Source organism: Loxodonta africana, chromosome 7 (genome assembly GCF_030014295.1).
Source record: "Loxodonta africana isolate mLoxAfr1 chromosome 7, mLoxAfr1.hap2, whole genome shotgun sequence".
Lineage (NCBI taxonomy): Eukaryota > Metazoa > Chordata > Mammalia > Proboscidea > Elephantidae > Loxodonta > Loxodonta africana.
Window position 1 is genome coordinate 87721596 of NC_087348.1, and position 21919 is coordinate 87743514.

The following is a 21919-nucleotide window of genomic DNA, read 5'->3' on the forward strand; positions in this document are numbered from 1 at the left end:
CTGAGCCACCCCCATCCTGTTCCCCACCATTGCTCCCAGCCACTCCCAGGCATGGCTCCTGGGCAGAAACTAAGAGAGGGGGCTAGGGGATGGCCAGGGGAAGCAGACTTTCAGGAATTGGTGGACTTCCCTGTGATGTCACAAAATGATGGGCTGCTTAGGGACTGGTGGAGACCTCCATGCTGTCACAGGGGGCGTGATTAGGAAGTGCTTACTAGGGACTCTTCGCCCTGCTTTCACCCTGTTGCTGTTGTTGTTAATTGCTGTCGAGCCGATTCCAACTCATGGCGACTCCATATGTGCAGAGTAGAACTGCTCCATAAGATTTCCAAGGCTGTGACCTTTCAGAAGCAGATCACCAAGCCTTACTTCCAAGGCACCTCAGGGTGGGTTTGAACCACCAACTTTTCAGTTATTAGTCCAGTGCTTAACCATTTGTGCCACCCAGGGAATGGAAATCAGGCTGCAGATGTGGGAGGGACAAGGAGTGGAGAGAATGCAACAAGGAAGAAACCTGCATACAGTCAGGGCAGAAGCAAGGCTGAGAACATTGAGGAAATCAGACTGCTGACTGGAAGACACTGGGATGGGGTCAGAGGCTGTGAAAGAAAGTAGGCTGCAGGTCTGGTAAACCCAAGGCTCTGGCCATGACAGGAAAAACTGAAGGGAAAATTGGGCTGCAGGTATGGAATGAATCAGGCTGAGGGGATGAAAAACAGGCTGCAGGCTTGGAAGTAGTCAGGCCGTGGGTGTGGAAGGACAAGGACTAGAAGCAAGGAGTAAAGTGACTCCAGAGCGGAAGAAACAAGGCAGTGGGCGTGAGAGGAACGCGGGCACAGAGGGAATTGCAGGAGCTGAAGAACTCAAATCAGACGATGGCTCCTAAGAATCTGAGTCAACAACTCTAAGCCCTCGGCTTCACTGGGCTCCAGGGCATGTGCACGATGGGAGTATGGCTGAGATGAGAGGTTGAGGGAGGGTCTTGTTGGGTGAGGGGTGCGTGAGTAAATGGAATCTTCTTTTGTCCCCAAGAGTTTCATTTCTAACCACACAGCTCAGGTTTCCAGCATCTCCGAGGTCACTGGCAGAGAATGAAGTTCACCCCTTGATGGTCAAGGACCTCTGCTTGAACCAAGATCTTTCTAGAATGTACCTCTCCCAGGCGTCTCAGGGTCTTTAATAAAAAGAGGCCCCAGGATGAGACTTGGGTGGCCACATAACCTGAATTGCCTGGGATTGTCCCAATTTCAAATATTTTGTCACGTGGCCCATAAACCAAGAAACACCGGAATTACTGACGCCTCAGTAAGCAAAGCACTTTCCAGGGGCTTCTGTCAGGGGAGAGGGGCTGCCTGTCTCTGGGGCAAGGAGAGCACCATTTCTCCACACCAACAGCCACACCTTGCTGAGTCCTTAAGTTCCTACACTTTGGAGGACACAAAGCTTGGGCTTTGGTGCTGACAAACCTGGGCTTGAATCCCATCCTACCACCTAGAGATGGCCTTTCACAAGTCACCTGAAGCCTGTTTTCTCACCTGTGAAATGGGGATAATACCCCTCCTCACAAGATAGTAGTAGATTATATGACCCAGTATGTGAAGGGCCTAGCACCAAGCCTGGCTTGATAACATTGGATTTGTTTCCTTTTTCTAGCTCTTCCACCTTCTCCCCTCTATGCCAAGGGATTAACAGCTACTTTTCCAGGTTCCTCAGCCATCTTCCCTCCCCTGTGTTCACACTGGTGGTCTTGCTCTGCTTTATAAGGCTAAGTACCTCAGAGAGAGAGGCTGGGGAGATAATATCCCAGAGCTTAGCAGGGACAGGCTGGAGGAGTAGACAAGGCTCCCAGGCCCAGAAGTGAGGATGTGATCATAGAGGGAGGAAAAGAGAGAAGATGAAGTATTTCTCATAAAGGTAAACAGGAGGCCAGGCTGTATTAATAGAGGTATAATGTGCAAAGAGATGGAGGTGAGGGTCTTTGTCCTATCTGCCCTGCTCCATCTGGCCTGTTCCAAGGTCCTCAGGGGAAGGAAGGAGTTGCAAACACTGGTAGGGCAGCTGCAGAGGCTAAGACTAGGCTGCTGGACTTGGAGTCATGGTCTCTGTTGCCATCTCTGCAGGGTCCTCTATGCTCTCTAGCCCCTGAGGCATAGCTGAGGTCTTCTCTCAGGCAGTTCCAAGGGAGGGGTGGGTAAGTTTCCCCTCCCCTAAAGGTATGTGAACAAGGGCAGTAGCCAGTCAGGGAGGCTGCAAAGGGACTTCTACCACAGGTGGGGAGTAACCCACAGGCCTCTGCGATCCTACCCTGGCATTTTAGGACCATGGCAGTAGTGAGGACACTCTGATAGCCCTGTAACTCTCTCCAAGACTGGAAAGAAAGTGGTTCCTGGGGTGTAAGACAAGGATCAGATCTCTAACTTAAACCTGGGGCCATTCACTGCTGGCTCCATAGCTGAGTCCTTTGAAAAATTCTAGAGCATTGTATTGATGGGGATCCTATCTTGGGGGCAAGGCCCTCAGACTGGGGTAGGGATGACGAGCAGGAGCCTAGGCCACGGGCCCCAGGGTGCAGGCCAGTGCTGACTCACAACGGGACAGGAAACCATGCCTGGAGACAGCCGACAGCCCTGGCCACGTCTCCTCTGCTCCCACCCAGCTCACTTGGCCCCCAGGTGGTGTAAGGCAGCCAGCAGTCGACCCACAGCTACTCACGGTCTCAGGGGCCCCACTCCACGGCCTCTGGCTCTGTTTGATAGAGGGTCAGGGTTACGGAAGGAGTCCCAGGTCCAGAGCCAGGACAGTGCGTGCAGTGGCAAATGGTGGGATATGGCAGATATGTGCCAAAGATGGGGGGGTGTTGCGCCAGGATGGAGTCTGGTCTGGCAGGACACTGGCATATGGACAGACTGGGGATGGAGTATGAGCCAAGAGGGGTATATTCTGGAAAGTGACAGAGTATGCTGGGCCACATCTCGGGGCTATCACCATGTAGCATGTCCTTGTGTTTAAAGTGACAAGGCCCATGCCCAGGTGAGACACCATATGTGTGTGCTGTGATGGTATCCGGGTGCCAGGATCTAGTGAGTCTACAGGGCACAGCAGAGTGGCCACCGAGGACCACAGGCTTCTCGGGAATATTTCACTTGCAAACCAAGAGGGACGTTTGTGCCTGAGTGTCTGAGCACACAAAAGGGTATGGGTACCCAGCCTAGGGCAGAACCCGAGAGGGGCCACTTACCCGGACCTCCTTGTAGAGCCGCAGGCAGCTTCTGTTGAGAATGAAGTAGCGGTCATGGAAGCCACCAGACGGCAGGCCCAGGCCCAGGAGGCTGCGGTCCTCGCGGAACTTCATCATGCCATGCTTTGTGTCACCTACACGGCTGGCTGGCGGGGGAGTGGTGGAGGACTGAAGTAGGCATGGCTGCCGCAATCCCTACCCACAGACACGGACGTCCTGGGAAGGGCTGCAGGATGAAGGAAACTGCCCCTCCTGCCCCAGCCCGTCTGGTACCTTCTGTCTGAGCTGCTCCTACCTGGCACCATCAGGTCCCACCCTGACTCTGCAGATACCACCCACCCAGGGACACCACTTACCCAGGTACAGCATCATGGCCTCCATGGACTGGTGCTTCTTCACCACCAGGTAGCTGTCTGTGCCTAGCCCGTGCAGGATCGGCAGCACCTTCTCTGCGAAGTGCAGGGGGCGCTCTGGGAAGAGGTCATACCCACTGTCACCAGGGCTACATGGGTTACACTACCAAGAGGGCCAGCACACAGGCCACACATCACCTACATGTCCACTGTCACCATTCACCCATACCGCCCACCAGTGCCACGATATACCAGCATCATGGCCACCCTTCCCATGCCTGAGCTTTAGGCTTCACACACCTTGGCTGTGACTAAAACTGTTCAAACTCAACACGTCCAAAACCAAGCCCATGATCTTCCCTTGTGTGTCTCTATCAGAATAAATGGCACGCCCACCCACCAGACTGCACAAGCCAGAAACAAACCCCTCCTCCCTCTCACCCTCCAATCTCAAATCTCTGTCTCTGTCCACCTGCACTGCCACCATTCTGGCCCAAGTCACCGTCTTCTCCTTGACCAACATGCTCTCATTCCTGTCTTCCCTCCTCCCTCCACCCAGCAGCAAATAACAATCTTTGCAAAACCCCAATCCCTCCCCTGCTATAGTCCTGTATTGTTGTTAGGCCCTGTGTGGCCAGTCCCTGCATCTATCTCCAGCTCTACCCTGCTCTCTGGCCTGAGTTCAAGCTCCCCGAAAGCTGTGTCCATACTCACCTCAGGGCTTTTGCCCATGCTATTCCCACTGCCTGGGAGCACTCATCCCCCTTCTTTACTCAGTAATCCCAACTCTTCCTTCATATCCCAGCTCAGGGAATCTCAAATCACAGACCCCGTTATAAGCTCCCGTGGCACCATGGATCTTGCCTACACAGCAGTTAACACAGCTGTAGCTGTAAGTTTATTGCTGCGATACGGATTAACATCTCTATCTCATATCAGAATGGAGCACCCCATGAGAGCAGGGATTGTGTGTTTGAGTCTCCAGCCCAGCGCCTGGCACTCAACACATAATAGTTAAACAAATGGACAGATACACCCTCATCCTCCGCTACCATCAAGACCATCCTTCCCCATAAAATGTACTTGCGATCACCCCCTAGCCTTACCACCATGGCCAGTTCATACCACCATAACAGCCACCTTCACCCACCATCTTGCACATTCATCATCACTATCATGGCTCACCACCACCACCGGTGTCACTCGCAACTCCACTGCCACATTTAGCAACATCTCTCTTGTAAGCAACACCATTCTCATTGTCACCTGAGAAACATCTTCACAGCCAACACCATCTACCCCCTTTACTGTCCTTCCCATCGGCCATATTACAGTCATCACTCTCAAAGCCTGCCAGCACACCATCACCACCATCACTGAGATCACAGCCTTCATTAGCATGGTAGCAGTCACCAAACGCCCCTCTTTACCACCACTGCAGAGTAGGCAAGGACAGGCCCCACCATGTCCTGCACCAACCCCCAGTGGTCACCCACCTGCCTCCTCCCTCTCGTTGACCTCAAAGCAGGTCCAATAGTCCTTCTCCCTGATCCCCACATTCCTGCGATCTAGAATCTCCATGGTGAGTTCCTCAGCTGTCATGGATGCTGGAACCTGCAGGGACCGAAGAAAGGGGAGATCAGCCACACCTCCAGCTCTGCCATAACCCTGCTGTGTGATCCAGGGTCTGAGCCCACTCCCCTCAGAGTTCTCTGGAGCTCCGTGGTGTCTCTGAGTGGGCCTGATCAGTTAGGCGAGGAAGAAGGGAAAAGAAAAGTCTCAAACTCGAGACTCTCCTTGGGATGGAAGTCCTGCTACCCTGCCCACCTGCACTTATGCCTACCCCAGCCTGACTCTTCCGGACCCTTGTCTTCTAAGTCCCTGGTCCCCACCTTGATATGTTGCTCTGTCTCTGCCGCTTTCTCCTCCAGGTACACGGTGCAGATGAAGTCACCAGCATGCTGTGGGGAGACAGGGCTCAGCTAGAGGCCTTGGGAGCAATGCCCAAGCCCCAGCCCTAGGCCTTGTCCTTCACCTGGGTTCCACTGGCAGTGCCAGCCACACGCATCTTCACAATGGCAGTGATTTCCTCCCACTGCTTCCTCAGCTCCTCCTCATCCACCTGGGAAATGGGGAGGGGCAGGGACAGATGGTCACTGCCACCTGGAACCTCAGCCCTGCCCTCCCCTGCCTACTGGCTGGGGACGCACACGGAACACCACCACATAGTGGCTGATGAGGTCTTCCACCACACGGCCAGCCTTGTAGTCCTGCCCATCTGTCTGGAAGAGCGTGGGCCCAAACACAATAGCCAGGTTGTGCGTGTTCATCTGGTTCGTGTCTGAGAAGCACTGGACACTGGACAAGGTAGGAAGGAGGCTATGAGTGAGGAATCTGGCCCAGAACTTCCCCACCTCACCTTCCCAATTTCTGACAGGTCCAAGACTGGCCACTGGAGTGAAGCCAGGGAAAGTCCTGGTCAGAGTGGACCACTAATAGGGGCAGAGAAACAGTCTTTCTGGTCTTGTCTTGAGTCCTGGCAAGGAGTGGGACAGGAAGTTAGGACACATGCCAGGTATCCTGGCCCCAAACTGAAACCCTCTCTACTTTCCTACCCTGCAGGAAGTAAGCTCAGAGACAGAGTCCACGATCAGGGTAGATCAGAGGCCAACACTCAATCTCAAGGCCTATTTGGTTTCCAGGGGAGGGAGGGCAACCAGCCAGCTTGGGAGCAGAAGACTCTTTTCTTCCCATTCCCCCAGAGCCTTGCAATGGTATTGCTCCTCACCAGTACAGGTGGCTGATAAGGGCCTTCACCGTAGCACGGTTGACTGGGGGTAGACGTGCCTGAAGTTCTTGATACTTAGAGACCTTCTCCTCCTCATCCTCGATCTCTGGGTCGGGAGAGAGATCAGATCAAGAACCTCACCGTAACCACCTCCCCTGGCCCACCCTTCCAGCTGCTCTGCCTCTCATGCTCAGTGACAGCACACCCTGCTGCCCTCCAAGGCACATCAGACCAGACACTCAGTAAGGACAGGGGTCTCTATCTGGAGACCCTGGCTCTGTGTGGAGTGGCAATGGAATGAGAAGCAGTGTGTGGGGAGAGAAGGCTGAAGCCTATCGGCTGGGGATTGCCTAGTCCAAGTGCATTTTTGGAAGGGGAGGGAATTCTGAAATCTGCGTGGGCTGCACATCAGCAGCACTGGCCAGGGTTTCAGGGTGCACGGGGGCTTCAGGGCCCACCTGAAGCCTCCAGCCAGGCTACGCGCTGGGCACGAGTAAAGAGCCCATCCGGCAGGTCCCGCAGGAAGCGCTTGAGCGCCGAGGAGACGTCGTCCACGTGCTGCTCGCCCTCCTTGAGACGCACAGACCTCGCGTCCTGCCGCAAGCTCTCCAGAAGTCGCTGGGTCTTCGAAGTCTGCCCACACTTGCGGTAGATGCCCTCAGAAGTCAGGCCTGGGAAGAGACAGGGCTGAGCTTGGAGGCTCAGCCAAACACGGTGGGCCTAGGGCATTACATCATGGGGCCGGGCCACGCAGCTGCTTTCAGAGGGATACTGGGAACCTGGAGGTGTGGCCTCTGGGGCAGTCGATAAAGGTCTCCCTGGCGGGGAAGCCCTCCTGGGTGGCATAGTAGTTAGCTATAGCTGCTAACCAAAATGTTGGCAGTTTGAATCCACCAGGCACTCCTTCAAAACTCTATGGGGCAGTTCTACTCTGTCCTATAGGGTCACTATGAGTCGGAATCATCTAGACAGCAACAGGTTTTGGAGGGGGCAATCATGCATGAGGGGGGCAATCATGCATGGGGCGGGGCTCACCGCACTGCGTGATGTAGTCCACACAGCGGTACACAATCACCGGAATGTTCGAGTCCCCAAGCTGTTGCTCCGACAACGTGTCCCCTGAGCTTGCCGCTGCTTTCTGGATGGCCCCCAGCCAGCCCGTGAAGTCCAGCCGCCTTTCCCCCTGGATGTACAGTGTCCTGGGCCAGGGACAGTGAGTCACCACGGGGCATGCCCCTGCTCCACCCCTCCCCAGGCCTGTCAGGCTGCCTCCAGCTTCTCAGAGGCCCTTGGGGAGGCCATGGCTTACCTCCTTCGCTCTACCAGCACCAGCACCTGGTTCTCACTGTCCCCTTGGACGGCTGTGGAGGACCCAATCAGAGTGAGGCCCAGATCTTGTTCATGGTCCCCATTCTGCTCCCTCCAGAGGCTCTGGACACACATACTCCTGGGACCCACCCACCAACATATGGGGGCACTGAAATGCACCTGACAGGCAGGGAAGAGCATGGGAGGGCAGGCTGGCTCTTTCGGCCAGCCTGGGATAGAGTTCAGACTTCCAGAGAGGGGCTGGGGCCCTGAAAGCCCAGGAAAGGGTGCCCTGGGGTTTGGGGGTCTGGGTCCCGGTCCACGCACAAAGCTCCTGCAGTTTCCGTAGCTGGAGCGGCTCCTCACAAGGCCCCTCTGGGAAGATGGCGTGGAGTTCTGAGCCGGTGAGGGAGAACCAGCCCTCCTGGGTCCGTTGCAGGCTCAGGCCCGCTTTGTAGGGTAGGCGCCCAAGCCGGTCAAAATCCCGGGCCAGCAGTTCCTCAGCCAGGGGAGGCACAAATGCCTGGGGGGAGGGCCGGGGAAAGGGGAAGGGGTCAGAGAAGAATGCATCAGCCAACACCACTATGTGCCCAGAACACCCCTGCTCCTGGGCTTGTGGTTAAGTGCCTTCTTCCCCACCCAGCAGCCCTCTCTCTCTTTCCAGGTGAGAATCCACCACAGTGGATCCTGCTCCCACTCCCACCTGGGAGCTCTATTTCTTCCTCTACACCCTTCAGATGTGCCCTCCTCTGGAAAGCCTTCCCAGGCGCCATCAGGAACGCCTGTTCTCTGGGCCACCAGAGTCCCAAAATATTCTTCCTTCTCGTGTAGCACTACAACTACCTGGACCTCAACTGTCTCTCCCACCAGCCTGGGAGTTACTCAGGAGCCACAGTCAAGACTCGTTCACCTGAGTTCTCAGGGCTCTAAGGACCGATCCTCAGAGGCTGAACAACAAACAAGAACAATGAACAACAGTCAGGCTCTCAGGGCACCTGGCTTTAGTTCCCAGGGCAGAGGTCTTCTCTGCAGCCTCTCTGCCTCTTCCCTCCAGCCTCTGCTTACACATGTCCAGTGGCAAGGAGCTCACTCCCTCTGGAGGCAGCATTGCCCATCCTAAAGTCTCTCTGACCTTCATTCATTATTAAACATTAATTGATCACCTGTGCGGTTTAAGGCCTACAGCCCTCTTCCCAGAGCTGATATGGTCTCCTGACCTTCCCCCTGCTCCAGGGGGCTGCAGGTTATGTCAGGCCCTTGACCTGAGAAGTCCACCCTGTGCCTGCTGCCCTCCATTCAGACCCTGCCCTATCACAGAAGGGGGATATGGGAAACATGAGATCTGCCCTGCCCAGTGTCGGTCACAAGGCTTCAACCTAGACCCTTTCAGGTTCCCCCCATACTCGCCCTTCTAACCCAGACCCACCTTGGCAATGCACTTGACCCACTCACGAGCCAGCTCCGCACTCTCCAGCCCAAATAGGTACAGCCGCTCTCCCTCTGTGTACACCTCAAAGGTGTGTTCAAAGCTGTAGATACAAGGCTAGAACTCAGGTCCAGCCTCCTACCCCAGTTAACCCCCACCCTCATCACTGCCCTTCTCCATCCCCTCCACACTGCCCTCTTGTCTGCCCTTACCCTGGCCACCTAAGAAGTGGTGGAAAAGTTCTGGGCGGGGGCCTGGTTCAGCCCTTGTACAGCCCTAGCTTGCTGTGTGACCCTGGGGATATCCTGCTCCTCTATGGGTCTGTTTCTTTTTTTCCCCAATGGGGGCGTGGACCTTTCAGCAGTAATAGTCTGTGATTCTACCCAGGAGTGCTCACCCGTGGGTATCAGGAGGGGGTACTGCCAGGCACACGATCTCGCTGGCGCGAATCTCTCCATTGGGTGTCACTGCCCGCTCATTCTCGTAGTAGCTCAGGATCCCATCACTAAGGACACACCAGCGTCGGCTGAACTCTGGGGAGAAGTTGACCAGAGGAGTCATGTTGGAGCCTAGCCTAGCCTCCACCCTTGCCTGAATACCACATTTGCATCCTCCCTGGTCCCCCATACCCCACCTGACCCCATTTCCTCTTCATTCCAACTCATGAGATTCCCCCAAATCCATCCTCCTCTCTCCACCCCACCACCATAACCCAGCCCACCACCATAACCCAGTCTGCCATCATCCTCCCCACTGTACCTCTGCACTGGCCTCCTCATTCGTCTCCCAGCCTCCAGCCTTACCTCTTCCGAGATCCAAGAGTGATCTAGCTAAAATAAGACCCTTCCATGGGTCTTCTTTGTCCTCAGGACAAAGTCTACGCCCCTCAGCCTGACATTCAAGGCCCTGCACAGGTCTACCCTGCCCACCTCTTCAGCCACCTCTGACCACTCCTAGGCACACCCAGCTCTCTCAGCTTTGGTCGACCCTGTTTCCTCCACCCATACCCCCTTGTCTGTGATCTACTCATCCTTCAAGGCCAGCTCAAATGCCATAGGGAGCCTTCCATGTCCCCCCACAGGACCTAACTGCCCCTCTCTGTGCCCCTTCTGCTTCTCGCAGCAGCACTCGTGGCTCTATACCCTGCCTCCTCCCATAATGGTTCTGAGGAGACTGATAAGATCCCATAAAAGAAACAGAAACGACAACCTGGATCAAGAAAAGAACAGAATATCAAAGTCACACAGGCTCGTATAGTTCATGGCCCTGAACTTCACACTGGCTCAGAGCTTCCTGGCACCCAAGGCAAAAAGGATGACTCAGAAAATTACGTAAATGACGTTATCAGGCAGAGGGAGGTAAACCAGGGGCAGTGTACCACGGGCAGTGAGGTAGTGAAAGCAGAGTACCAAAGAAGTTCTTCAGGGAGTTGGAGGGCTTGATCCAAAGGTGCTGAAGGATGCAATCGGCAATGGCCTCAAAATGTTCCCATAGCAGATGGTGTCTCTCATTCTGTCTATGAAGGTGTGACACTGCCCTCTGAGGGCCGTGTGTCCTCAAGCCTTCCCCCAAGGCTGGGCTTCCTCCAGGAATGCCAGCCTACAGACCTCATTGTGCCGACATTTGCCAAGTACCCACTGTGGGCTAGGCACTGTTCTAGAAGCTGGGGCTACAGTGGTGGCCAAGAGGAGCTCATATTCCAGTGGGATGCAGGATCAATAGATATACACATAAAGAGACAATGTCAGATAAGTAGTATGAAGAAAAAGTGGGGTAAGGGGAGAGTGTGATGGGGGTGCTGTTTTCGATAAGGTATTCACGGGTCATATCTCTTAGGGAGTAACAAAGACCTGATTGAAGTGAGAGACTGATCATACAGTTATTTGGGCAAAAGCATTTGGGGTAGAGGGAACAGCAAGTGCACAGAGCTTGGTGGGAGCGGCTATAGCATGTTTGAGAAGTAACAATGAGGCCAGAAAAGCTGGAGCAGAGTGAGCAATGTCAGAGACAATGGGGTAGTACAATAGTTGTGAGTTTCACGTGGGATGTGGTAGGGACTTTGGATTCTACCCAGAATTGGGGGGCAACTGGAGGGCTGAGATAGGAGGAGGTATGGAGCTTTAAACTCAATCTTCAAACTTCCCACCATCCCCAAGACCCTAAAACCAGATGCCTAGCACAGGGCCCACATCCAACAGAGGCTCAGTGAAGTCTTCTTTAGTCTGTAGGAAACATTGGCAGTGACCTGCTCTGAAGTGCCTGGGCCCTACCCCCGCCAACTCATCCATTTATCGAGCACCTACTGTATACCAAAGACCATATCCAGGAAGCCCTCCAAGGTCACTGCCAGAGTTCACTTGGCACCCTCATGGGTCCACCAACCTGGTGAGCCCTGGTGTCCCTGGCCTTGCAGCCGTGCCAGATGTTATGGGCCAGGGTGGGGTCTGGCACAGCACCCACCTTCCCGGGCACGGCGATCCTGCAGCGGCTTGCCAGCGGAAGCGGTCTTGTAGAGGAAGCCGCTGTGGCTCACAGTGGGCAGGACAACTGAGTAGTGCTTTTCCAGGGGCTTCATTGAATCCAGTCGAGGTAATTCTTTGTGGGGGGGTAAGAGGGGGTGGCTGGTCATGCTTGCCATTGAAAGGTATTCCCACCTAAGCTGGGCATCCAGGCTTCAAGTCCCCAGCCCCAGTTCCCCAGCTTCAAACCAGTTCCTCAGGTGCTCACTCCCACCTCCAGGGCTATGTCCATGCCATTTCTCCACCTTTCCCCACCCCATCCCCAGGGCGCAACCCTAGTACTTCCCCTTCCAGGAATCCTCCCTGACTCTCCAGCCCACCCCACTCTCCCTGTTTGAGAGGCACAGGGCCAGATATACTCAGATGAGGGGGGCCTTGGGCAAACCCAATAATAATGCCTGGACTGAGGTTTGTCCCAGATAGTGTGAAGCCCAAGGAAGCAGCCTGGCTCCAGCCCTGGTCCCAGCAGTCAGCAATGAGGGAGTCCTGGCCCCCCAAGCCCAAGCCAGCTGGGTGGTCTCCTGTGCCTCCCTGGACACCTGGGCTCTATCCAGCCCGGCGCGCCGCACCCACCCATGGCCCTAAGCCCAGAGCCCCAGCCACTGAGCTCCACCCTTGGTCCTGGGATGTGGCCCCAGAGACTAGGCCTGGCTGTGACCAGCAGCACTCACTCCCCTCACCCCCTCCTCACCCACCCTCAGAGTGGGAGGCAAATGGGACTGAACCCCAGTCTGCGACTGAGCTCCACCCCAGGCAGAGCTGGTGTGACAGGTCACCCCATACACAGGGAACACACCACCCCACACAGCAACACGGACACAAACACCAAAGCCCTCCATGTCCCCAGGTGCAAGGCAACAGATCCACAGGAGCTCGGAGACGCACAAACGCTGGTATGGGGACACCACCCAGAGTGGCCCACACTGCAAGTCAGGAAGAGACAACAAATGCACAAATACACACAAAGACAGAGACACAAAGAGACACACATATGAAGAAATGTATAAATGTACACTGACATACAATCCCAAACACACCCAAAACCGCACACACCATTGATTGCACCAGGGACTCTCATGGAGCTGCAACCCCAGCTTTAGAATGGTACCTAAATCAGCCCCTGGCTGACTCCCACCTGCCTCCCCTTCAAAGGGCCAGACCCTGGCATTAGAAGGCCCCATCCCCTGTGGTAGACAGTCCCACTGGCTGCTCACCTGTGGTCTGGTTATTCCGAAGGAATTCCATCTGCAGTGTCTGCCCCGCCTGCTCGGCGAGAGCCAGAGGTGTGGGGGCCTCAGGGTCCCCTGAGAAGCAGCTGACCCCTGCCCCACAGCCCAGGAGTGCCTGGGTCTCAGCCAGGTCTGTGGTGGTGACTGCAGCACACAGGGCCTGGGAGAGAGAGGAGGGAGGACAGTGTCAGCCCAAGGTGGGAGTGAGGGGCCAGCAGGGAATGGGGGTGTGGGGGAGGAGAGGAAGGGGTCACCCAAGTGTGAGGGGGTCTATCCTCAAGATGAAAGAGAACAGGGAGAATGAAAGAGGGTGAGGAGGAAGAAGAGAAAGGCCAAGGGGGGAAGGGTGCTCAGGAGCTGCCTCGCAGAGGCTGGGGTCCCAGCTGCCTAGGCCTTACCCTGCTGGTGGTCCCCAAAGATAGCTGCCCAGTCGAGCTGCCCAGCCCGTTCTCTAGAGGATCTCAAACTCCTTCTGCCTTGTGGAGAGGCAACGGGGGAGTGTGTTTTGTAGTTAATTCCTCCCACATCTGAATTCCTCGCCGCCTGCCCAGCCCTCTCAACCAATGGGAGCCACCGCCCCTCCCGGCTGGCTGGCTAGACTGGGCTGGGCCAGGGACTCGATGCCTGGATCCCTGGATCCCTGGGAGGTGGTGGCCTGGCTCTGCACTGAGTTTCTAGCTGCAGGGAGCCTGCCTGGGTGGAGTTGATGGGGACGGGGGCTGAAGGCTGACCAGAGGTCACAAGTGGCATCCCTCTGCCTTGGAGCAGGATGGCTCTTGAGCAGGGCCAGTCAGATCAGGACCCAAGCCTTGGCTCCTAGCCTGTCGGGGCCTGGGGCCCATAAGGGGCCTCATCTTGAGGGGGGTGGGGTGGGGGTAGGTCAGAGCAGCCCAGCTGTTTTTCATGAGCCTGACAGGAAATAGCATCCCCATTGAGTTCACTCCTTTTGGCAGGACTCTGAAGGAGCAGGACAGGGTGCGGGAGACAGTGAAATCAGGAAGGATGGGGAGGGGCGGAGAGGGGTGGGGAGGAGAGGCATGTGGAGGGAGGCAGGCAAATGCTGGGGATGTGGCCCTGCCTGTGGTATCTGCCTTGCCCCAATTCTCGGTGTGCCTTGGGGAAGGCCCCTCTGCCCTCTGAGCCTTAGTTTCCCATATGCCAGTTCATCGCTCTGAGCTGGTAGAAGAGAGGGCTGAGACAGGGTGAGGAACAGGGTAGCAGGCAAGAAAGGAGGTCCCAGCCAGTGGTCTTAAGAGGCCCTGACAGTGAAAGGACAAACGGGGCTGTCTCAGGGGCCCCAGAGGCGCAGCGCCCTGACCTTGTCCAGCTCCTCCTGGTTGCCAAAGAGTGGGTGGTAGCAGCGGTACTTGCCCTCACGATACTTGGCCTCCAGGTGGCGCCGCCGGGCACCAGGGCTGCTGCTGGGCTTCAGGGCCTCACTGGGGGGCACATTAGCTGCCCAGAAGTGGTTCCCAGCACCATTGCCCAGCTGTAAGAAGAGCTGCAGGTGTGGACAAGAGGTTAGAGGAGGCAGCCTATGGCCAAGGGCCCATGCCAGAAAAAACCTTGGTTTCTGAGGCTGTCAAGCAAGGGATTGGAAGAGCCAGGCCATCTGCCCACTTTCCCAATGGAAAAGCTGAGGAGCAGCCTGGCCTGATGTGGCCCTGAATGCTCCCCCTACCAACCCTGGGCTCTGAGCCCAGTGCGTCAGCTCAGTGACAGGACACGAGTCAGACAGGCTGACAGGTGGACACCCCAGGCCAGGCGCCTGGTCAGGGGGGTCTTGCTATTGTCCCATCCACTCCAACATCTGGAACTCTGCATTCCTGAGGCTATCACAGCTGGGGGGAGGGAGGGTGTCTATCCTGTCAGCCAATGGGGTGGGCAGTGATTCTGGAAACACCTACAGTCCCTGACATTCCTCTCTGGAAGGGGTGGTGGCAGATTCTGGGGGAGCCCAAGGTCCAGCATTTGGGGAGTTGGCTTATTCATTCTTTCATTGTGCTGATCGTTCATTCCATAGCCATTTCCTGAAACCCCCACCTTGCCTCTTTGTCAGGTCCTCTGCAGAGTGCTGGGGTAACAGAAGAGAACAAAGAGGGAATAGTCCTGCTGTCTCCTGGGGCTGGCTGGGGGTAGGGGCATGCAAGCCTAAGACCTCCTCTGTCACTGACTTACTCTGACTTTGGGCAAGTCATATTCTCTCCCTGTGCCTCAATGTCCTCATCTGTAAACTGGGGATTCTATCCTAACTCACAAGCTTGTTTTGTAGGTCAGTTAATTACCATATGCAAATCCCATAGCATTTACAAGCCCAGCAGAGTGAGGACCTGGGAAATGCATGTGACACCCAAATTGCTCTGGAGCCTGCAACCTGATGGGGGCATCAGGAATGCTCTGGTAGGTCCCTGGGCCTAGCCCACCTGTAACTACCACACATACCAGTACCTGGGAACCCCAAGGACCCAGGCACAAACATACATATATATGTGCACCCAACAATGTACATACTCAAAACCACCTGTGAGTACAAATGAAATGAAGGCTAACAGGCCCTAAGGGGTGTGCAAGGAAGGGGAGAAGGCCCAGGCTAGCCAAGTAGTGGGACGGAAAGAGGCAGGGCTTGGTGGTCAATATGGATTTGCTGGGCAATTGCAGGCAGATTATAGCCCTCTACAGAGCCTCAGGTTCCACATCTGTAAAATGGGATGAGAGTCGGACTAGACCAGGAGTCAGCAAATTCTGGTCACAAAGGGCCAAACAGTAAAAATTTTAGGCTTTGTAGGACACATACAGTCCCTGTTGCATGTACTCGCTCTTTTTTTTTTTTAATGACTCTTTAAAAATGTAAAATCATGTTTAGCTTGCAGGCCATAGTTTGCCAACTTTCCCAAAAATCAGCCTTTCCAAAATCCCCACCCACTAGATAATCCCCTCTCTTCTAGCTCCAGGGTGCTGGGGGCTGTGGGATGGGGCTTGTGAGACCCAGGCAGCAGCTAAGTTGGGTAGACTCCAGGTACAGGTGGTAGGCGGGGACACCCCACCTCGATGAGTGTTTCCGTCCACACCTTCCTGTCCATCTTCAGGCTTCGTACCTTGGAGACGCCAGCGCCCAGGCCACGGTGCTCCCCTGCAGACAGAGGGCCAAACTTGGGCGTGCGTCATCCTGGGTCCTCCCCTCCACATGGCACTCATCCACCACCAGAGCCCATTCAAGGACAAACGGGGATCCAGGCCTGCAGCTCCACATTTTACACAACTGCTGCAGAATCCAGCCACGTACTCCTGCTCCACAGGACTGAGCCTGTCAGCATTCTACCTGATGGGCAGCAGCCCCCACTCGGCTCCTTACAGCCATGGTTGGCCTCCAGCAGGCCACTCCACCACAGTGATCTCTTTAAAACACAGATCCCCTCACTTCAAAACCCTGCTTGAACTTCCCTGTGGCTCCCCGGGATTAGATCCCCCTCTGACCTCATCTCCTGTCACCTTTTCCAGCATCCCCCCTCCCCACTCTGCTCAGCTACACTCTCCTCCTTCTAATAGCCCACGCTCAGTCCTGCCTCAGGGCCTTTGCACTCACTGTTCTTTGTACTCACTAGGCTCTTTCTCCACCTCCTTGTCATTCAGATGTCACTTCTCAGAGAGGGCTTCCCTGACAAAGTGCACATTCTCTGCCAGCACTGGTATTACCCAATACTTCTACTGGTTCACGTATGCATTTTCTCCCTCCTCCCACTACAGTGTAAGCCCATGGGAGCAGGCAACTTGACTGTCTGGTTTAGGGCTCTATCCTCAGTGCCTACAGCAAAGTCTGGCACACACTTGGCACTTAATAAATCTCTGTGGAATGAAAGGGGAGATGGGGAGTTGGGGCTGGAAGGAGTGTAGCTTTGCTCAACTACAGGCCCCACAGGAGACCCCTGGAGTGGGAAGGAGGACTGGGGATATAACAAGTGCCTTGGCCTCGCCTCCCTCTGCAATCTCCTACTGGGGCACCCCATCCACCCCATCATCATCCCCCGCTCCATGAGCCTATGTTCCCTAATCTGGCCTCCAGCCAGGTCATCTCATTCCTGCATCCAGACTGGATGGTCCAAGGATTCTGGACACTTGTCCTAGCTGCCTCAGAGGCCTCAGGCTTCTTCACTGAGTGCTGTGACTTCCCTCAAATCTGTTCCTCCCCTTGGGCCCCCATCTCACAGGAGAGCACCTCCAGCCACCCAAAGCCGCCACCTGGGCATTGTCAACTCCCAGGAGGGCTGGATCCCCAGCACCTAGCACAGTGGTACACAGGAGACCCTCAGTAAATGCTGGTTGAATGGAAAAGTGAATCTTGGACTCCATCTACTTTCTTTCTCACCGTCCTCACCTGGTCTGTCACTGAGATCTTTATACTGCAGATCCAAAACATGCCTTGAATACTATTCATCCCTCCCCCGGGCTGGGTCTCCTCCTCCTGGCTCTCCTAGATCCTGCAGGGGCTCACCGGTTTCCAAACCCACCTCTTCCAATTCAGCCTCTGCCCACCAGCCAGAGTCTGACCCACAAAGCTGACCTCACCTCTCCTGTTTAAAGCTTACCCCTGCCTCCCATCCTTCAAGATAAGACACCAGCTCCCCCTCTGCATGCCAGCCACTCCTCCCTCACCTTCCCCCACTCTTCTGATGTGACAGGGGCGCTGGACCCCAACAGGCCTAAAATGAACACAGACTCACGCATTTTCTAGGTGATCCCAAACAAGACAATTTCCCTCTCTGTGCCTCACTTTCCCTACCCATGCTGTGGGAAGTCAAATCCCTGCCTTGCAATGTTGTGTAAGGACTGAAAGTTAATCACAGTGGGAAACACTTGGCATACGGGAGGAACTTCAAAAACAGTGGCTGTATCAACTACTGTCTTCACTCCAGCCCCTCCAGCCAGACAGACCACCTGCCCTCCCAACACACCAGCCCTGTCATGTCGCCATTTCCTTTGCCGAGGTCCCCCCGCTCCACACACCTGCGCAGCGCTTGCAGATGACGACGCAGAGGTTGATGGAGGCCCAGTCAGGCTGGGCAGCCCCACAGTCAGCACAGAACCTGTTGGCAGCCACGGCCCAGATGCGCTCGGCCACCTCCGAGGTGGACAGGGCCTCGGCAATGGCTCCCTGCATGGCCTCCAGCCACTGCTCCTTCTCTAGTTCTGATTCGGCCGAGAAGCTGGGGACACAGGAGTGGGTGGCTGGTGGGAAGGGGCTCAGAGGGATTTGGGGGCAGCACAAGCATGAAGTGGGGCAGGGAGACAAGGCGTTGGGAGCTCATGGCCAGAAAGAGGCATCCTGGGTGTGGTGGGAAGGTTGGCATAGACAAGGGCAAGGACAACAAAAATGTAAGAGATGTATGGGGGCTGGGGGAGCCCCGAGGGACTCTGATCCAGCCCAGTGAGCAGAGAAACTTGCTGGGAAGAAATGATGCTTGTGCTAAGGCTTGACAGGCAAGAAGGACTTACCAGGTGAAGAGGTAGAAAGTTCTGAACAGAGGAAACAGAATGTGCTCAGGGGCAGGGTGGCAGTCACAGGGGACAGACTGAAGAGCCTCAGACAGGCAGCCGAAGGGTGAAGCAACAGGCACCCAGGGCCAGAGAGCCCATAGGCCTAGGCCAAAATGGTACAGGGGCAGGAATACGGGAACACACGGTGGTGAGAGGCTTGATGGAGGCAAGACAGGTGTGGTGCTAGATTTGCACAGGGCTGTGGAGGAGAAGCAAGGACCCCCATGGGTGGAAGGGGGGCCTGGGAGGACAGTGAGTTGAGGAGGAAGTTGAAAGGGAGAGATGCCTACAAAGTTGTTAGACATGCAGGTTTTGAGCTCAGAAGAAAAATCCAACTGGACACAGATATCTAGGCTAGGGCCCCAGAGATGACGGTGGGAGCAATGCTGGTGTTTATTGAACAGTTACTACGCACTGTCAGACAACAGCTTTACAAAGATTATCGCGTTCCTGCTTCACAGAGGAGGAAGCTGAACCATAGAGAGAAGCAAAGTGATTCATCCAGGTCTCCCAACCAGTCAGTGGTAGACCCAGGATTTGAACCCTGGCACTGCATATGCACCTGAAAGCCTGGGAGTGGGCAAGGTCTACCAGGGAAAGGGCAGAGGACAGAGACAGACACTCATGAGGGAAAAGTGAGGTCAGACGCTGCCAAGAGGACAGAATCTCGGAGGCTCAGGGAGGAGCATCTAGGCCAGGTCCCACAAGGCCAGGAGTGAAGAGTAGCCTTTGATAACGAGAGGGTGTTAATGACAGACATGGGCACTTCTGAGGGAGTCAGGGCAGGCTGGTGGGAGCTGTGGGGTGAGCAGGCAGTGCAGAAAGTCAGTATGGACAACTCTGTGAGAAGTGTGGCAGTGAAGGGGGGACGGTGATGGCCAGAGGGAGATGAAGTAGAGAGTGGACTTCTTAGAATGGGACATCAGACCAGGTGTCTGTGAATGCAAAGGACTAGCTGGGTGGGGTGGGGCTGGGAAGGGAGAAGAGCTCCACCCCAAAAGGCAAGGGGGCAAGTCCCACATTATGCAGGAAGGAATGTGGGAGAGAGGATGCAGGTGTTGGGGCGTGGGAGGTTCACCTGAAGATGCGGTAGGGTGTGGTGAGGTCGAAGCTGCGCCGGTCCACTTCCTTCACGTTGCCCACGCTCATGTCAATGAAGGTGATGCCAATGCCCAGGTGGTATTCCTGGCAGGTAGTTGGGAAGGAGTGAGAGAGGTAAGGGTGAGGCTTGGAGGGCAGGGCTCAAGGGTGGGGTGGGGGTGGGGGGTGGTACCTTATGGACTAGAAAGTACCTAGGAAAGACACAGAGAAGGGCTCAGGAATCTGAGCATGCGTAAATGGGTCTGGGCTCAGAGGCCAGGTAGCCAGTGGGTATGGGGCACAGAAGCCAGGGTGGGGAATGAGGGGCAATGTTCCGGGACTAGACAAGAGCTAGGGTCAGAACTAGGATGGAGAAGTAGGGGCAGGTGAGGGGCTGAGCTCAGTGCAAGGAGGGAGAGGGGAAAAGGGATATGGGGTCCAGGTCCAAGGTTGGCAAGGGTAGGGCTGGGGGACCAGGTGGGCATGCAGTGGAGATGAGGGACCAGGGTGGGCACAGAGTAATGTTGAGGGGTCAGGATGGGCACAGGGTGGGCTGAGGGACTAGGTGGGTACAGGGTGGGGCTGAAGGACCAGGTCAATAAGGGGGAGGGGTTCAGTGGCCTGGCAGACCCCTTTGCACCTCCAGATTCTTGTAAAGCAGCACTTTGTCGCCGACCACGGCCACATACAGCTTATTCTTGAAGCCACGTAGCTCTAGGCTGCCAGCACGGTCAGGCAGCTCTGGGCCTCGAACTCCCAACAGATTGGCACTAGACAGCCGGGCCCGGGCACGCTGGTCAGCCACAGCCTGCTGTAGCACCTGCATCCACTCCTTCCGCTCGCCTACACGCGAAGGTGAGGGAGTGAGCCCGAGCTCAGCTTGGCAAGGAGTCCCTCAGGGTCCCCTGGCCCCAGGCTCCTTGGGCAACACCTCCACCAGGAAGCCCACACGGACTGGCCCATCTATCACTCTGTCTGAGTTCCCAGACTTGGACAAGCTCAGGCTCCAATGCCAGCTGTGCCACTTATACTGGGCAAGTCACTTCCCCTTTGTAAATGGGAATATGTGGCTCTGAGGGCTAGAAGAATGTCTCCAGCACAGATCCTGTCACAAACGGTGTCCCCTTCCCTCCCCTGCCTCACAAAGCTATGACTCTGCTCTGGGTTTGATGGGGGAGTGGGGAATACATGCACCCTGCCTCCCTTTTCCCTTATCTGGCCATACTGCCAGTCTTCTCTTCCCCCCATAGTCCTCCCCTCCCTATACTCCCCACTCCCCACCATCACTCTCTGCCCGGAAGGCAAAAGTCCGGTTGTTCGTGATCACTTCAAACTTCTGATCCCCAATGGCAGCCACGCGGGAGATGCAGGCTACAGGGATGAAGCGCTTGGAGTAGGCGTCCTGGGGAACAGAGAGGGGCTGTATTAGGGGTATGGTGGTGAGGTGTCCAGAGGTCAACCCCTCCGACTCCCCTCAACCTCAGCTGAAATGACAGCTACAGCCCTGTTTCCCACAGGTGGTCAGGGACAGCCCCCCTACACTGACCCTGACCATGGGCCACCCTGGCTGATGGGTCAGGAGGACATGGTTCAAGGAGTCAGACTGGGACTCTGGCCAGGCCTCTTCTGTGGAGGGATTCCACCTGGGTCCAGGTTTGAGGTTCAGTGTAGAGCTAGGCTCAGGTCAGGCTAGGGCAGCGGTCAGGCCAGGGACCAATGCAGGCCTCACCTTGTTACTATCGAAGTATCGCAGGTGCTCAGCATCCAGTCTCACCCATCGCTTCTGATAGATATAAGATCTAGAAAGGGATAACAGACCAGAGGACTGGGGATGGGGGAGAGGTTCTAGGATCAACCCAGCCCCCTCTGACAGCCACACACAACCTTAGGAACAGCCAGGTAAAGGGAGGAAAAATTCCAAATGGTCCCTGAGTACAAAATGGACTTTACCTCCAACAACAGCAACTGAAGTAGGACTTCCCAATTTTAAAGGTAATAAAACATAGGGCTGGTAGAGATAACAGGCAGTTACAGTCTGCCTGGAGGGAGACCTGCTCAAATCACCTTGGCCCGTCTGGTTTTTGGATCCATGATACCAGTACCCTGGGTACTGCCCACCCCCATGCAGACCACCAGCGGGACTCAAGAGGCCATACTCACCCCTGTGGTGGGTTCTTGTCCAGCCAGCCGGCCTTGATGACCGGTGTGACAGGGGCGGGACCCCCAGGTAGCCCGTCCATGGGGTGTGGTGGGAGCTCAGGGATCAGGGGGCCACTGGCCAAGGGCAAGCTCAGGCTCTTAGTGTGCCATCCACTGCTAGCGGAAAAGGAGGGAGAATGAGGGCACCTAGGGCCATGTGGTCATTCCTAGGGGCCAGGGAAGGGACTCCCGTAGGGTAGGGGATGAGGAGCTGGGCTGGGCTTTGGGAGGAGGGTGGCTGGGTGGG

General features: G+C 55.7%; 1 protein-coding gene across 23 annotated transcripts in view; it reads right to left on the reverse strand.

Moving 5' to 3' along the window:
• Window positions 1–21919, reverse strand: part of ARAP1 (ArfGAP with RhoGAP domain, ankyrin repeat and PH domain 1) — a 58934-nt gene that overhangs the window by 4364 nt on the left and 32651 nt on the right. For 18 of the 23 annotated variants that reach the window (XR_010322479.1, XR_010322478.1, XR_010322477.1 and 15 more), the window contains 24 exons: window positions 21634–21789; window positions 21203–21272; window positions 20755–20875; window positions 20114–20316; window positions 19472–19578; window positions 17863–18062; window positions 15906–15991; window positions 14180–14362; window positions 12847–13021; window positions 11574–11708; window positions 9511–9646; window positions 9114–9216; window positions 8015–8210; window positions 7689–7740; window positions 7415–7578; window positions 6838–7050; window positions 6380–6485; window positions 5802–5949; window positions 5627–5713; window positions 5484–5552; window positions 5088–5205; window positions 3595–3708; window positions 3239–3384; window positions 2713–2745 (listed from right to left, as the gene is read on the reverse strand). Coding sequence is in view for 19 of the 23 variants with exons in the window: in XM_064288636.1 (XP_064144706.1) it covers window positions 2713–2745; window positions 3239–3384; window positions 3595–3708; window positions 5088–5205; window positions 5484–5552; window positions 5627–5713; window positions 5802–5949; window positions 6380–6485; window positions 6838–7050; window positions 7415–7578; window positions 7689–7740; window positions 8015–8210; window positions 9114–9216; window positions 9511–9646; window positions 11574–11708; window positions 12847–13021; window positions 14180–14362; window positions 15906–15991; window positions 17863–18062; window positions 19472–19578; window positions 20114–20316; window positions 20755–20875; window positions 21203–21272; window positions 21634–21789 (3121 nt within the window). In the remaining 4 variants the exon portion in view is untranslated. The remainder of the gene's footprint in view (window positions 1–2712; window positions 2746–3238; window positions 3385–3594; window positions 3709–5087; window positions 5206–5483; window positions 5553–5626; window positions 5714–5801; window positions 5950–6379; window positions 6486–6837; window positions 7051–7414; window positions 7579–7688; window positions 7741–8014; window positions 8211–9113; window positions 9217–9510; window positions 9647–11573; window positions 11709–12846; window positions 13022–14179; window positions 14363–15905; window positions 15992–17862; window positions 18063–19471; window positions 19579–20113; window positions 20317–20754; window positions 20876–21202; window positions 21273–21633; window positions 21790–21919) is intronic. The other 5 variants (XM_064288649.1, XM_064288647.1, XM_064288651.1 and 2 more) reach the window with 2 other exon arrangements.